The sequence below is a fragment of the Phoxinus phoxinus genome, assembly GCF_949152265.1.
Source record: "Phoxinus phoxinus genome assembly, chromosome: 13".
NCBI classification, from domain to species: Eukaryota; Metazoa; Chordata; class Actinopteri; order Cypriniformes; family Leuciscidae; genus Phoxinus; species Phoxinus phoxinus.
The window spans coordinates 18242613-18259427 of record NC_136888.1 but is presented as its reverse complement, the minus strand read 5'-3'; the positions used below and the strand labels follow the sequence as shown (position 1 = coordinate 18259427).

The window sequence follows — 16815 nt, the reverse complement described above, 5'->3', positions numbered from 1 at the left end:
CAAGGTGGGGTTAGTTTGCACCACGTTTAAAAACTTTGAGTAACGAACCCTTTTACGAAGGGTACAGTCGAGAGGGAAACAAAGCTTCACAAAGCTTCATTTCACCTCGCAAAAAACTACTCAATGTTTCTCTGTAATGTTGGGTTGAACGAAAGCGGCATGAGGCGGATCCACATCCAGATCTATTAACAAAATGATGTAAATCAAACACGGGTAAACTAGGAAATACAGAGCTGGAGCACACCAGGAAAGCAACAACAACAAAAAAAGAGCATCTACAGAGAAACATCAACTGACAGTGAGCAAGAGAAACACAGGTTTAAATACACAAGAAAACAAGGCTAACAAGGATAATGTGGAGCTAATGAATCACTATGATAAACCATAGACAGCAAGCATATAAACTGGACACAGCGGGTCCGTAGGTTTCCGTAGGTTTCAACGGAGAAAAGTGAAGTCAATTAGAAGCACTCACTTCCTGATGGCTGACCGTACTGCGCAGGCTCAAACTGAGCTTGACGACGTAGAGGTGACGTGAGCAACCTGTCTGACAGCTGTAGGTCTTCTAGTAGCTGTGGCGAGAGAAATCTGAATCATTCCCTTCCGAATCTCGCAGAGACGGAGAGCGTGAGCATTAGCTGTCCATGAGCTAGCAGCAGGAGCAACTTTATCACTATGGGCTTCTCCCTTGACTTTATGCCTCCACGTCCCCCCAATTGCTTGCAAGCTTCTCTGCCTGTCCATACGGTAATTTCTCGACTTGTGCGACAGAGTCGCGTGGTTATGACGCAATCGTTAGCCTATTTTTACAAAAACTGCTTCTACGGGGCCATAACGTAAGATACAAGGTAATGGAGCCTTTTATACATTTTTGTGTTTCTTTAGAAATAAACAATGGACAAATGAGTCTTTAAACGCCTCAGATGTAAAGTTATTCGCTGTCAAAGTGACGCCAATATGAATGGAAGTCAATGGAATGCTAACAGCAGGTGGGGGTCCTCTAATCAATGGCGGCGCCCGGGGAAGCTTCAGTTTCTGGCAGATGGATTACCACCTTGTGATAAAACTAATGAGGGTAACTATGGCGACAAACAAGGTGGCATAGGGCACTGAACAAGGAAGTAAACACAGAAACAATGGGAAAAGAACACTTTTTAAAACAAGAAACAATGGGAACAGAAGACACTTCAAAACAAGAGTCCATAAACACACAACTAAGACAGGGTCATAAAAGATCGTTAGATAGATTTTAATTACAAAAAAAGTTCACATTTTTTACTAAATATAAAGGCCTTTTTTACACCAAAAGGAAAATGAATAAGCATCAGTGTCGCATGGCCTGGGGCACCTTCTGTGCCTCTGTGTACCTCTCAGAGAACCCCTTCACCGCCAGGCCGAAGAGGCCGGAGCTGGATACAGGGGCGTCGAGGAACCTCGTTCTGTCAGTGTCCTTAATCTTGGTGAGATTAAGCCAGAGGTGGCGCTTGAGCACGACCAAGCTCGCCATGTTCCTCCCGATGGCCTGTGCTTTAGCCTTGGTAGCACGCAAGGCTAGGTCCGTGGCGCTTCGGAGATCGCGGAAGGCCTCGGGGGCCGGGCCAGCCTCATCCATGGATTGGAGGAGTTTGGCCTGAAAGACCTGCAGCACAGACAGCAGCCTGACCGTAGGCGGAATACACGCGTCCAGCGAGGGCTGAAGCGGTCCAGCAGGGTTTGTTTGGGTGAACAGCTCTAGCTCGCCAGCTAGCAGCTGTGTTCGGGCACAGATGAGCGGCCACGGCCTCTTCGAGGGGCGGCAACGACTCATAGCCCTTTTCCGCCGCGCCTGAAGATCTGAAGAAACTGAAGATCCCACACGTGCTGAATAAGGTGCGCACCTTGGTCAGCTCCTCGTGCACCTCTGGAAAAAATGGCAAAAAAATGGCGCCGAAGGAGACGAGGCCCGCCAAGTGGGTGGTCTCCCGCGAACAGGACAGTTTGCTTTGGAGATGAGGCACGTGGGGACGTGACCGGCGTGCGTTCACTGACATCCATGCTCTCAGGCTGCCTTTGGCTGCGGCGCTTCTTTTTCCTCGGCTGAAGTAAGGTCGGAAAGGGAAGCGTGGGAGAAGCTGCGTCGCCGTCTCGTGCAGGGAGCTAGCTGTGTTCGCAGCACGGAGATGGGCATGCTCTCGCAGGCCACACATCCGCCGGCAGAGAGTGTGTTCTATGCATGGTTGGTTCCCAGGCATGAAACGCAGCGCGCGTGTCCGTCAGCCTCGTGCAGCTTGCCTCCACACGCGGCACAGGATGAACGAGGCATTTGAAACAACGCCTCGCACACTCAAACACAGTAGAGAAAGGATATAGCGTTGTCGCCGGATAGCCACAGGTGAGACGGCGTCAGGAGAAGACGGCTGAGAAGGCGTAGTCAGCTGAATGATGCTCACTCAGGCTGAAGGGCTTGTTCAACGGCGAAGCTCAGTGAAACAGTCAAAGACGTGAAGTTGTCGCTGAAAGAGTAAAATCTGCTATAATGGCGAATTAGGGGCACTATTATAGGCTAAGGCCACGCCCCCGCCCACGCCATTGGATGTGCAGTTGCTGCAGCACAGCCTATGAGCGAGCCAGATGCTCAATGGGCTAGCTGTGCAGCTGCAAATGTGTTTTACATTTAAGCTTCAGTAAATCGAGGAAAAGGAGTTTCCCCACTGCGTATAGCTACGCAATACGAAGTGACCGTTCGAAAGGGAACTGCAGGTTTTCAGTCAGCAGAGAACAACATATTATATTCCAAGTATCCTTTAATGGTTAATAAAATCCTAAAATATGTGTAATCATCCAAACCCAGCTGAATTATTCTGTCAGCTTGACACAGTCAACAGGGGAATGTAGCAAAATTACGTAAAAGTGTTTTTATTTGAATCCTTTTAAATGTTGCTCAATTGTGTGATAAGATAAACGAGGGCTGTTGTCCAAGGCTTGTTATCTATAAAATTATTTCCTCATTCAATCTAAACTGTTATGTTTGAAATCCTTCCTGGGGGACTGAGACATTGGGAATGCAACACAACAAATCTATAGAGCAAGCAATCTTTTCTGAACAAAATCATCGGATCAGTCCCACAGTGTTTGTCTCTTTTTTCCCTTCTTTGATTGAAAATGTTCTTTGAATAAGCCAATTGCTCTTCATCCATATTCATGACAGAGACATGGATGGGTGAGTTGTGTTTATAAACAACTCATCTGAATGCTGATCAACTCACCACTCTACTTTGAGAAATCCTTTATGTCTTGATGAAGCTGATGATGTTAATTTAGTCGATGAGGAATATCAAATTACTTTTTGATATTTTATTCAGGTCATATCTCTAATTTGTCATCAGGCAGGCATGCAGCCCACTCATTGCAAATGTTACCTGGGCGCTTGATGAAATGTCAAAACAGAACACCATGATGACTGAATAAATCTCATCAACACATCTCTCAACCAACCTATATTTTTGCTCCTGCAAATGTATGACCAGAATTCTTCTTTTTTAAAAAGCTTTCTACATAGTTCATACAATCATCATTTAAAGCCTGCAACATCTGAATTCAGGTAGGTTGACCAGTACAATTTCCTTACCAAACCACGGTTTCGGAGAATAGATGTACAGTAGTGTCAATTTAGTTTTTGAAGATGTTTTTGTGATGTGAGTGTTTCATTTATCCTTCATCCATTGTTCCTAATGAGTCTCTTTTTATGTCCGACTGGTACAGATCTCAGCTGGGATTTATTTGTCTAGGGGCTTGAATCCACGCTAAATTTACTTTGTTTTGAAAACTAAAACTAAAACTAAAACTTTAAATATCAGTAAATATATCGCTAAAATAAGCACTTAGAAGGTTGGGGTTTGAAAATAAACATTCTAACATTAGAGAGGGTTGTGGTTTAAAAATTGTGGTGTAAAAATAAACATTCTGACCACTGATCTATATAATGACATCAGTGATTCTGACATAAGAGGGTTGTGGTTTAAAAATAAACATTCTGAGATTAAAGGGGCTATATGGAACTTTTTCTCCAAAATAAACGAAACAATAGCCTTTTTATTTTACCATTTATGACTCAAACATCTCCTGATGAGCATAATGACACCTTGTCTGCTCACAGTGGGTGCACCTATAAGCCTGTATCCTATTTTTCCTATTTTCTGTCGGGTCGGATTTTTCCCGCGCTGTCTGCGGATGTGACGTCAAGCGCGTTCATGTTAAACGTTTCAGATCACTCAGAACACTTATCTCAAACAATATATGTATTTGACTGTTCTTACCTCTGTAAACATAATGTTGACCTGACCTCCTTGCAGCAGATGACTTGTGAAGTGTGCACATACGAGCGAGCAGAAAGGAAGAGCAGTTCTGTTTTTTGGCCACAGGTGTCAGTCGCGAGTTTAAATTTCAGAAAAACGCATATAGCCTCTTTAACACTCTGTCAGCTAAACATTAAGTCAGCTACACTGTTTACTTCTGAATATTGTAGTGATTCAGAAGTAGTTAGTTGTCAGTAGTTCGTTATGTATGTAGTTAAATTTTCATTTCATTCATAGAAAATTTCATTTATTGTATGTCATTATGTCAGTATCAGTATTTTCTTTCAACCATGCACAAATAAAAATGTCACTGAACTTTTGCTGTGTAATTGTAACAATGAGCACTCAAACACACCAAACCAACATTTACTAAAAACACACACCAAAACTGATTTTGCACATACATACTGTCAAATCGATTAATCAGAATGAAAAAAAATACAGTACACACACACACGTATAATATACAGTATATTATGTATAAATATAATATACACAGACACATCCATCTATAAATTACAGGTGTGTGTGTGTGTGTGTGTGTGTGTGTGTGTGTGTGTGTGTGTCGCATATCTTGGTAAAAGAATCACACACTGAAGATGTTTATGTAACACAGGTTAAATAAATGTAATTATTTAATTTATACACCATTTAGTGATAAGATGTCCCCTTAATAAAAGTCGATAAGAGATATAAAAATTAAGAATATTAAGAAAAATATGCGAATTCATTCTATAATAAAAGCTCAGTGATCAACCAATGAGAGCTCTTTGTCATTCGCGCCATGGGTGTTGACGAGCATGCGCGATGACAGAAGAGACGAGCTTGATTGAGAGGAGCAGACGCAATCTGATCGTCGTGATCCATTTGATAAATCTTAGATTAAAAATCTTTGAATTAAAGTATTAAAGTTGAGATTTAATTAATTTGATGCATTCTGAATAAGAAGCCGACTGAATAGAGGAACACATTCTACTTGTTCACCAACACCATTTTATGATCACGCACGTCTGTAGTTGAGGTGCGTCTGTATGAGAGCAAAAGAAAAATCGATCACAAAGAGTTCACCGTCGCCATTGTTGGCCACGAGTCTGTATACGAAAGAAAGCTATTGATTCAGAGGTAAACGAATGTGATTATATTAGTTCATGAAGAAATGGTAATTGTAAATGTGTATTAGATGTTATTCTGGATCTTTGATGTGAAACTTATTGTGAAATGTACTAAATGAGTGTTCTGGTCTGTGATCAGGCCAGGTTTTTTCTCTCTCCTTTGTTTTTTCCGTTTTCTTTTCTTTTCTTTCTTCTTGATTTCGTGGAGAAATGATGACTGCATGACCTTCTGTAACATCCTGACTGCACGACCTTCTGTAACATCCTGTAGACTCCGTGTTTGATGGCGAGCCAACCAAGTTTGTTGAAAGAGAGAAGACATCACGTCGTGGAGAGGAGGCCGATATCCTTTCCTTGAGTTTCCAGTGTTACTCATTGGAACACGACCAATTTGATTTAAAGAACTTTTTCTTTTCTTTTTTTCTTTTTTTTTGAGGGTGTATAATCAACCACAACCCAGATTTGAGAGACATTTAACTTTTTTTTTCGAGAGATACTTGAAGTTCTTTCTTTTGTTATATATTATTTGTTTTTGTTTTCTTTCTGAGTGTTGAACTGACTATGTGGGTATATATTTGAAAACACCGACAAGAGTGCACTCGTGGTGGAAATTTTCATAGTCAGTTTTTTTGTCTATTGCATGTGATCTTGTCATTTTACTTTCTTTTATCTTCTTGACTTTTTATTATTTTTTCTTCCATGTGAAAACAATTATATTTATATTTCTAATTTAGACTTGTGTCAGTCTGTTACTTCTCGTGATAACCCGCCGTCTCCTTAGCGATCCCTATTTCTTCTGACGAAATTCAAATCTATCTGTATTATAATAATAAAATAAAAAGCTACTCAATTATTGCTGATAATCCAGACCAGTGCTACATTTAGATGATGTTTAAAATGTTCTGACATTAGAGGGTTGTGGTTTAAAAATATCTGAATATTATATTTTATCCACGGCCATCATTTGTAGTAGCCTATTCGCAAACTGTTTGCTAACCTGTATTATCATAGAACTTTAACTATAAGTTATATATAAGTTAAATCTCCTTTGTAGATGCTTTACAAGGCATAAATAGCCCTCACTTTAGATGAGCTGACAAAATAGTTAACTGACCACTACTAAATGCTTTATAACTGCCTGAATTTGTCATGATTCTGCCTTAGTGTCCTTGATTTTCCCTGGTTATAGGGCAGGATCATGACAGAATCATGTTTTGTGTGCAAGTGCATGGCCATTTGTTTGGGCCATGTGCTTGTGTTGTCTCGTTACGTAACCCCACCCCCTTGTTATCCTCGTCTTGTGATTATTGTCTAGTCAGTTTCACCTGTCTTCGTCATTAGTGTTCCTTATATATTCCCCATGTGTTTGCTGTCCTGGGCTGGTTCATTGTTTGATATTTCTCTTTGTGTGAGATTCTGCCTGTGGGTACCTTGTCTAAAGGAACGTCTTGATCCTGTATTTGCTGTTTGTATTAAGTCTAGTTTTTGTCTAGTGTTATCTAGTTTAGTTATCCCTCGTTCGTATTGTCTCTGTTTTACCCCCTCGTGGGTTTTGTTTTCCCCTGTTTTTCTGTCATATTAAACGTTGTGTGAGTTCATACTGTCTGTGATTGGGTTCATCCGTCCACTTCATAACAGAATGAACCAGAGCCCGCTGCAGCAGAGAACGCCGCCCCAGAGCCCGCTGCAGCTGTGAACGCTATTCCTGAGCCTACAGTTGTGGGCGCTGCAGAGAGGGCCGAGGCCGATTCAGCTGCCGAAGAGGTTTTGCGGTCTGTTTCTGCCCCGTCAACGCATGTCTGTCCTTGTCGCCGCAGAAACTTTGTCAGAATACCTAAGAACCCTTGTCAAGATCCTAGGAGTCCCTGTCAGTCCTGTCATTTTGCCCTGTCCCGAGTCCTCAGCTGCTGTGAGCGCCGTACCCCAGACTGCAGCCGCGACCGCTGTTCCTGAGGTTGCAACTGTGAGCGCTGCACCCGATCCTGTCCTTGTGAGCACTGCACCCGATCCTGTCCTTGTGACCACTGCACCCAGTCCTGCCCCATCGCCTGTCATGTCCCCCGTCAGGAGTCCTGTTTCCTCTTCCTCTGTGTCCTCTATGTCGGAGTCTGTTGCTGCGTCCACCAATGCAGTACCCCAGTCTGTCTTCCCGGTCGCCCCTGTCTCCACTTGTCCCCGGACTGTTTCCCCATTCGTCCCTGTCGCCACTAGTCCCCGGCCTGTTTCCCCTGTCGCCACTAAACCCCATACTGTTTCGCCCAAGTTCCCTCCTCGTGTGTCTCCCTCCAAGCCTGCCCGGATTCCTTGTCCACAGCCCTCGTCCGGAAGACCCAAGGCCACAGTCCCCCCCGCCCACCCTGGACATTCCCCCATGAACTCTGTTATTCCTCCACCTCCTCTGCCATGTTTGTTTTTATTGTTCCATCCCAACCCTGTCTTTGTATATTCTTGTCTGCCTTTGTTAGTTTTTGTCATGTATTGTTGGTTTGTGTCTTTGTCACAGTCTGTCGTGTCCCGTGTTTAATGTCCCCTTGAGGAGCGTCTGGAAGCCGCTCCTTAAGGTGGGGGTTCTGTCATGATTCTGCCTTAGTGTCCTTGATTTTCCCTGGTTGTAGGGCAGGATCATGACAGAATCATGTTTTGTGTGCAAGTGCATGGCCATTTGTTTGGGCCATGTGCTTGTGTTGTCTCGTTACGTAACCCCACCCCCTTGTTATCCTCGTCTTGTGATTATTGTCTAGTCAGTTTCACCTGTCTTCGTCATTAGTGTTCCTTATATATTCCCCATGTGTTTGCTGTCCTGGGCTGGTTCATTGTTTGATGTTTCTCTTTGTGTGAGATTCTGCCTGTGAGTACATTGTCTAAAGGAACGTCTTGATCCTGTATTTGCTGTTTGTATTAAGTCTAGTTTTTGTCTAGTGTTATCTAGTTTAGTTATCCCTCGTTCGTATTGTCTCTGTTTTGCCCCCTCGTGGGTTTTGTTTTCCCCTGTTTTTCTGTCATATTAAACGTTGTGTGAGTTCATACTGTCTGCGATTGGGTTCATCCTTTCACTTCATAACAGAATTGCAGTAGAAATACATGTTAATAAAGCATTTAATAACACACTTAAAGTAACTATTACTATATATGTATGAATAATAATATGTATGAATGTACATTTTAAATAGTTTGGTAATCATTTACTTACATTTTCTAAGTGATTTTATGAACCACTGACAACTCCTAAGTAACTGATGATTAAAGGCGTTGTTTATTATGATTTCCCTTTTCCTACTTTAGTTAGTGTGTGATGTTGCTGTTTGAGCATAAACAACATCTGCAAAGTTCAAAGCAAAGGGAGAAATTTGCTTTTAACTAAATTGCTTTTTAAGGACTACAACAAACAACTGATAGGGACTACACAACATTCCTCCCGGGTTAGTGACATCACCAACCCTAGAATTTACATAAACCCGCCCCCTATACACGACTAGAAGATAACTAGCCTACACATCAGCTATAAATTCATAACCATTCAGAAATGTCCTTTTGCTTTCTACATGTCACTTCTTGAGTCTCTCCATCATTAACTCCGTTGACATCATCTGACTCTGGTTTAAACTTTATAGGCTAAACGTTTTTGAAATTTTCAGTGCTTTTCTGTGTGAGGTAAAATGACACAAACTGTTGAAGCTCCGCCCTCTGTGCCGTGAGCAGCAGCTCATTTGCATTTAAAGGAACGGACACAAAACGCTGCGTTCGAAAACGCTTGCTCACCCTCAAAAAGCGACAAATTTAACATGCTATATATTAATATCTGTGGGGTATGTTGAGCTTAAATTTCCCTACACACTCTGGGGACAAAGACATATTTTACATCTTGTGAAAAGGCACCACCCCTTTAACTAATGATTAATAGCGTGCAGTTATTATAAAGTGTTACCTATTTTTTTATAATGGAAAAAAAAAGTTATTTGGGGAACCCAAAATAGTTATTCTATATCACCACTGTGGAACCTTTATCTTTAATGCATTTGCATTTGAATGAAACACGGGAGATCGAATTAAAGTAGTGCCGGGTTCAGTTACTTTGCTTTGGACAACAGGTATATCTGACCGCTAAGTTCCACGATTGACCAATCAGAGTCAAGTATTCCAGAGAGCTGTGTAATGAAATGACTGAATATTAAGTGGTGGTTATTCTTTCTTTTTAAGGTTTTCCTTTTGAAAAATATATATTTTGACAGATGTGTGACAAACATCAAAGAAAACGAAAAAATGTGGTCATAAAGGTAACCTTGTATACCATCCTCTCTTCACAGAGCCTGGTAGAGTGTGTTATAGAACTGAGAATAAATGTACAGCTGGGATGGAATAGTTCAGTGGTATTCCATTAAACAGTCCGTGTGCTGTCACTATGAGAGAGTAAAGACAATGTATGGGTTATAAATGTTTCAAAGACTAATACATTGATGCACACACATTATATGGGCCTTTGTAAAGCAAGAATACTTGACAGTCATGCTGTACCTTCTCAAAAGGATGGTTAATAATTCTACTGAAATTAATGAATTACTCCCTTCTGAGATCAATAAGGTTTTATTTTAAAGGTAAATAAATTATCAATAATCAAAAGTTTGCATGGTAATGGATGTTGCAATGTTGATATTTTAGGTTGTTGTTACTGTTGCTGCTGTTGTTATTGCTGCTGCAGAGCAAGTACGGGACTTGCTACTGCCAATACATACATGACACGCTTCTGTGAGCAATTAAAACATGCTGCTGCTGTACAATATAGCGTACATGAATTACCTGTATAGCAGATCTATACTGGTGGAGCTGGGGAAGATGGAGGGTTTCTGAAATGGCTCTGCAGACTGCTACAAATGGCGTGCAAATGCTGACCACGTATTTGAAGGTTGAGCAGCGAGCTCATTGGCTGCTGATACAGCAGGAACCAATCAGCTGTGCCCTATAGAGAATAATGTGATTGAGCTAAAGAACCATCAGTCTGTGCCATCTAGAGTTTCATGTCACAACTTAGTATTTTATTCATGCCAGAGGAAAGAAACTGCATGGCATTTTTTTATAGCACTTTTTAAAATATTTTATGTTCATGTTTTTAAGTAAAACAGTTAAGCTCTGCAAATGGAAAACTTGAAATTATTTTACATTATTATTATATATTAACTCTTGTGGGAAAAAGTTGGCCTTTCTTGATCCACTTGAGCTTTTTTTGTAAGGTCTCAGAACTTAATTGACTTACTAGGTCTTAATCAAGTCAGGTGATGACAATTCCAGAGCTTAATGAACAGTGTTAGTCTGAGTCCCTCAGGATGTTGTGGAAATGCTCAACAATGAGGGCTCCTCTAAGGGGCTGGCAGAGGATGTGAAAAACAGACTCATACAGAGCAGAGAAAGCCCATCTATATGCTTCTTGCTTGCAGTTTTCATGGGTTGTAATGTAATTATATACAGGGACTTTAAAAGGGAACTGTTCAAGTCCATTCAAAATCAGAATTTCAGATTTCTGCTTGTACGCTCCTCAAGAACAGTACTATATAATCTCCACATCAATTCAAAGGACATGCAGGAAGATTTAGGGGTTTATGAAAAGGAAAGGCATTGAGAAAAACCGAATGCCAGTCATTAGGAATGGGGGAAGGTTGGTTATGCTTGGCAGTTGCATGGTAGCATAATATGCGGGAGGAAGGAATGAGTGGATTCTCCATCAACATATTTAGGAAGTACTGATAATAACTATTATATTAAACCATTCCTTTTTGTTTCAAATATTTTTTAAACAGTCTTTTTCTTTACACTGTCTCGTATCGCTCATGCATCACATTTTATAAACGGCAGAGAACTGCAGATGCTGATATCATGACAATCCAGCAAACATACCAGCAACATGTGAGAAGTGCCAGTACGCAAGAAAAAGTGAGGGTACACTTTGCTTAAAATATAGAAGTGCCTGTACTGCATATCGGTGCATACAGGTGCATACCGGCCCACTTCGAGCACTTACAGTAGGCTACCTATGAACTACCTCACAAAATTAAAGATGTGAGGTTATGATGTCTGCTAAAATGAGTGTTACTAAAGCTGATATTGTATTCATGCCATCTCAATATGGCCCATGCTTGCTCTTTTAGGGATATCAGCTTTTTTGCACCAAAGCGCCCAGGGTGGATCGCTGCACTTAACTGTGCACTGAACTTAAAGGCAAAACACCCCTGAATGTGCTTTCTCTGAATGTTTGAGCAGCTCTTTGTCTGCTTTGGAGGTCAGCAAAAGGAAAAAGTTGTCTCCAAACAGAGGTTGGCCCACTGAATACTGGATGCCATCGCCTTGGCGTACCAGCCAAGGCGTGCCAATCCCCCTTGAATTGAGAGCTCTTTCCACTCAGAGTGTTGCCCCCTGGACCTCTTTAGCAGACATCTGCAGAGCTACAGACTGGGCAACACCGTTGCAAGATTCTACAATCTAAAAGAGCCGGTTTATTCCTGTGGGTTGGGTACAAACAGGTAGGCTAATGTGTGGGAAGGCTGGCTCTGTGTCTCGCTTGCAGCTTCATTAACCTCTAAGGAGGGATACGAGCACCTTCTTTGCTCTTCAGGGGAGTTCACCACTTCATAAACCCTGAATTGAGTTTCCTCCGAGCATCCTTCCTATCATCACCTTAAAATGAAAAATAAGTCATCATTTACTCACCTTGCTGTTGTGGTCCAAAAATGAAAGAAGGGCATACAGCATTAGACCAACACAGGGGTGAGGGAAATGACTTTAGGGTGAGCTATCCCTTTAAGGCTATAATGTTGCTTTATTAAATGAACAATATGTGAGATACTGTCAATCCAGTGATAAGTGCCTCCTATTTGTGGTGTATAGCTGCAGAAAGTCTTAAAATTTATTCAAAACACAGATGTGAATATATTTAAATCTACTCAACTGTCATGATTCCTGTCTTGTGTTCCACTTGTCTTGTGTACTTTTGTCATTTCCTGTCTTGTGTTTTGTAGTCCTATGTAGTTTTTCATGTTGATTCGTCTCCCCAGGTGTATCTTGTTTCCTCATTATCTAGTTAAGCTTGTTTGCCCCTGTGTATTTATAGCCCTTGTGTTTCACTTGTTACTTTGTCAGTTGTTGTACATGTATGCTTCTAGTTCGGTCCTTCTCGTGGTTTTGTTTCTTTGTCCCTCGTGTTCTTTATTACATTGTTGTCACATTACAGGAACATTGACTAACCGCTGCATGTCATGCGAGTATAAATAAAAATGTAAAATTAAAGGACAGGTTCGGTATTTTACACTTAAAGCCCTGTTTACAGATCGTATCTGATGAAATAGAACGGTTAAGATTAACATTTGGACACATGCTGCTGTCCTGAGAATTTTAGTTTTATTTTCGCTTTTGTGGACCTATTTTGCCAAACGCGTCACACCCGTGATTCTTCCGTTTATAGCTTGAATAATAGACACTCCAGCCCAGTTGGTGGCGATAATGCACCTTTGCCAATTGCAAGCAAACCGCTGGCATTTCATTGAATACACAGAAGAAGCGGCGGAGTAATACCCAAGGGGGTAATCCATCCGCCGGAAACTGAAGCCTCCGCGGGCGCCGCCATTGTAGCAGAACTTCACCTGCTGTTAGCATTCCATTGACTCCCATTCATTTTTGCGTCACTTTGACAGCGAATAACTTTACATCTGAGGCGTCCAAAGACTCCATTTGTCCATTATTTATTTCTAAAGAAACTCGACAATGAATAAAAGGCTCCATTACCTTGTACCTTACGTTATGGCCCCGTATAAGCCGTTTTTGTAAAAATAGGCTAACGATTGCGTCATAACTCACGCGACTCTCTGTCGCACGGTAGAGAAATTACCGTATAGACCGGCGTAGAAGCTCGCAGGCAATCGGGGGAACGTGGAGGCATTAAGTCCGATAAAGTGAAGGGAGTAGCCCACAGAGAGTGATAAAGTTGCTCCTGCTGCTAGCTCATGGACAGCTAATGCTCACGCTCTCCGTCTCTGCGAGATTCGGAAGGGAATGATTCAGATTTCTCTCCGCACAGCTACTAGAAGACTGACAGATGTCAGACACGTTGCTCACGTGTTCAAGCTCAGTTTGAGCCTGCGCAGTTCGCCTGGCGATCAGGAAGTGAGTGCTTCAAATGGGCTTCACTTTTCTCCGTTGAAGTCTATGGGGTCGCTGTGTCCATCTTATATACTGTCTATGGTAATACCGTACCTCACCAAAGAGTATAGAAGTAACAAGAGGCGAAACTCAATAGAACGTTCCATTGCAACAAACGCACCCATGCGCAGAGCTGCAGCTCCGCCATTTTGGACTGAACGCAACACAGCTGTCATAGAATTGAACGATACCGGTTCCAATTTAAAAGCTGTTAAGGGAACTAAATAGTTGTTTTTATTTTTTTATATCTCTATAGCAGACATCTAAAGTCTCCCGGAAGTTCCGGGAGTCTCCCGCATAGTGATAGCGGCTTCCTGATGCCCGCAAATTAGCTGAAATCTCCCGGAATCTAGAGCGAGCGAGCGAGCGAGCGAGCAGCTCAGACCGTGTTGCGCACACGGCAGAAAGGGTGAGGGAGCGAGCGACCTTGCGTGTGTTATTCACACTTTTGCCATGAAAACACTCTGCTTTTATGTTCTGCTTTTTTATTTTTAGAAATTTGAATGGTCAATATGGATATTGCAATTTTGTAAATAGTCTGGAAAGTGGAAACATTTTTTTTCATATTATCCAGGTCTGGAAATGATTCAAATCAAATTCCATACTTTTCCAAACATATTTGTTGCTCAAGAAACATTTCTGATTATCAATATTATGCTTAATATTTTTGTGGAATCTGTGATTTGAACAATGGAAAGTTCAAAAGAACAGAATTTATTTGAAATCGAAATGATATACATATAAATAAAACATTTAAAATAGGATTACTGCCACCAAAACTTTTGAACGTTAGTGTATATCTGTATAATAATATATGATCGAAATATCTAATAAATGAACCACTTCCAATCATAAATAATACTAACCAATCTTCTTATATTAATCGGTTATAATAATTTATTTAACTTATTAAATTATTTAACAATAATCTGGCAAATGTCTCCTTTGGAATATATACCTATGGTTGGTATTGTTTTAAAGCATTCTTGAATTACAACCATTTAAATTTGGATAGTGATTTTCATGTCTATGCGAAAAAAAGGGGGTGGGGACAGTTAATATAACAATGAATTAATAAAGCGGTCATTTGCCAGGTTAGGTGTTCATATATCTCTGAAAATATGCGATTTAAAAAGCCCATGTCGAGTCTTGACTAAATTTCGACCAAACACATAGCGTTATAGTAAACTGTTACTGCGGTTATAGGATAGCTTAACGTACATTAACGTTACAGCACCTGTTATCGTTGACGTTAGCTCACTTTAAAGTTAATAAAAACCTTTTCTACTTTACCTCTCTGGATCTTTGGGGAATCTATGAAATGCTAGTTGATTGGTTGTACACTGGTAGTTGATGGCAGAACACTTTTCTTTGTTTCCAATTATTTCCAGACATAATGCTGTTAATGCTGTATAGTTGTGCTAACGGTAAAGCCGTTGATTCAGTCCAAAATGGCGGCAGCGCGACCGCAGCGCCATCTAGCGATTGTTGTCAAAATTGCAACGGAGTTTCGCCTCTTGTTACTTCTATACTCTTTGACCTCACACAGCACATTCAATACAAGTCAATGGAGTTGGACAAAAACTACGATAAAACCTGTTGGAATGCATCTTTTTCAGCGATTTTTTTTTTTTTTTTTTTTTTTTTTTTTTTTGGGGGGGACCGTATCAGTGAACACCCCTGACCACTCGGTGAGTTTCACGTCTTTGTAAACGAAAGTTTAATGTGTTTTTAGGAAGGAATCTTCCAGTGCACATAGACAACCATTGTGTAGGTGGGGGGGGAAGCAAAATAAACCTAAAATTCTCGGGACAGGAGCATGTGTCCAAATTTTTATCTTAACCGTTCTATTTCATCAGATACGATCTGTAAACAGGGCTTTAAGTGTAAAATACCGAACTTGTCCTTTAAGATAAATTAACCACTTGTCTTAAAAGTATGTATAATTTTGATTATTTTAATATTTGTAATATTTTATTTATTATATGTTTTTTTTTTTTACTAATTCTTCCAATAACTGAATTGTAATGTTTATTGTGTAATCAGAAATCATGGTAACCGTCTCATTTTTTGTGTTTTGTTTATTAGAGGGGGACATGAAATTATTATGGAGACAGGATGAGTTACAGTGCTATATACAATCTTTAACACAGCTAATTGTCGCTGTTAATGTTTTGGATTTATAGTCTCATGTTTTTTTTCAACCGTCGATTCCAGGATGAATCCCATCTTTAATGACAGACCCCCACAGCATTTTCTGATAAGCATGAAATGTCCATATTTGGGGAATATGTGAAAGAACATTTGCAGATGCAGAGAGTGTTGGGGAGTTGTAAGGTCACGGAGATGTCTGTGTTCTAGAGAACACTAACCCCTCTGACTTTAACTGTCAGTTCATGCTGAGGTCCAGGTTGAGAATAAGGACACCAAACATACTCATCCGTCCCTCCCTCTCTTGAGATCTCCACCCATTTCCGTTCCCTTCCCCATCTGCCTTTTTTAAAAAACACTTGTTTACTATCCCACTGCCCTCATTTCTCTCGCCCAACCCCATACCAGCCAACTCATTAGTCTCATCTTATTTTCCATTCTCTCTACATTCCTGTGGTTCCATCCTCAGATCACACGTCATGTTTATTTCCCCACAGACTCCAGTCATCATGCTTCCCCTCAGCTGCGGTTTTCCATCAAACCAGAGGGCCAAGAGGCCAAATGCTCATCTCAAACCAAAATCACCTTTTCCTGTCCACACAAAACGCCACCGCTGTGGAAAAGAGATGGGCTGTGGAACAGAAAATGACCCCATGCATGGGTCAGATGGCATTTTATCACTTCCCAACATGTCCTCTGTTCACTGTCTCTCTTAACTGCACTTTTTGTGATCAAATCAGCTTGATTGAGCTCAGTGTAATTCTAAACTATTTTGAAAAGGAACCACAAATCTGGGTCTTGGGTTAATATTGATATTTCGGTCCTACATTCATTTAAATGCTTGATTATTATTATCAGAGCACGGTGACCCTGCTGTTTTAAATATTATGCATGCATGCATTTCCATAATAGGCCTACATCTAGCAAGATGTCTAGAACGGATGTTCATTATAATCATTGAATCAGTAATCAGTGTGTGTGCGTGCGTGCGTGCGTACGTGTGTGTGAGAGTTAAAGTTTGACTTTTAATGTTTTTG

General features: G+C 41.0%; 1 protein-coding gene across 1 annotated transcript; it reads left to right on the top strand.

Annotated features, from left to right (window-relative positions):
* Positions 1-5163: 5163 nt before the first annotated feature.
* Positions 5164-7981, top strand: LOC307008885 (uncharacterized protein; the record flags this gene model as incomplete). The annotated part of the gene is made up of 3 exons (XM_079632160.1): positions 5164-5456; positions 5586-7851; positions 7950-7981. Exons 2-3 carry the CDS (start codon positions 7242-7244, stop codon positions 7979-7981), a joined length of 642 nt encoding a protein of 213 aa, XP_079488286.1. The 5' UTR covers positions 5164-5456; positions 5586-7241.
* Between the last annotated feature and the right edge of the window lie 8834 nt (positions 7982-16815).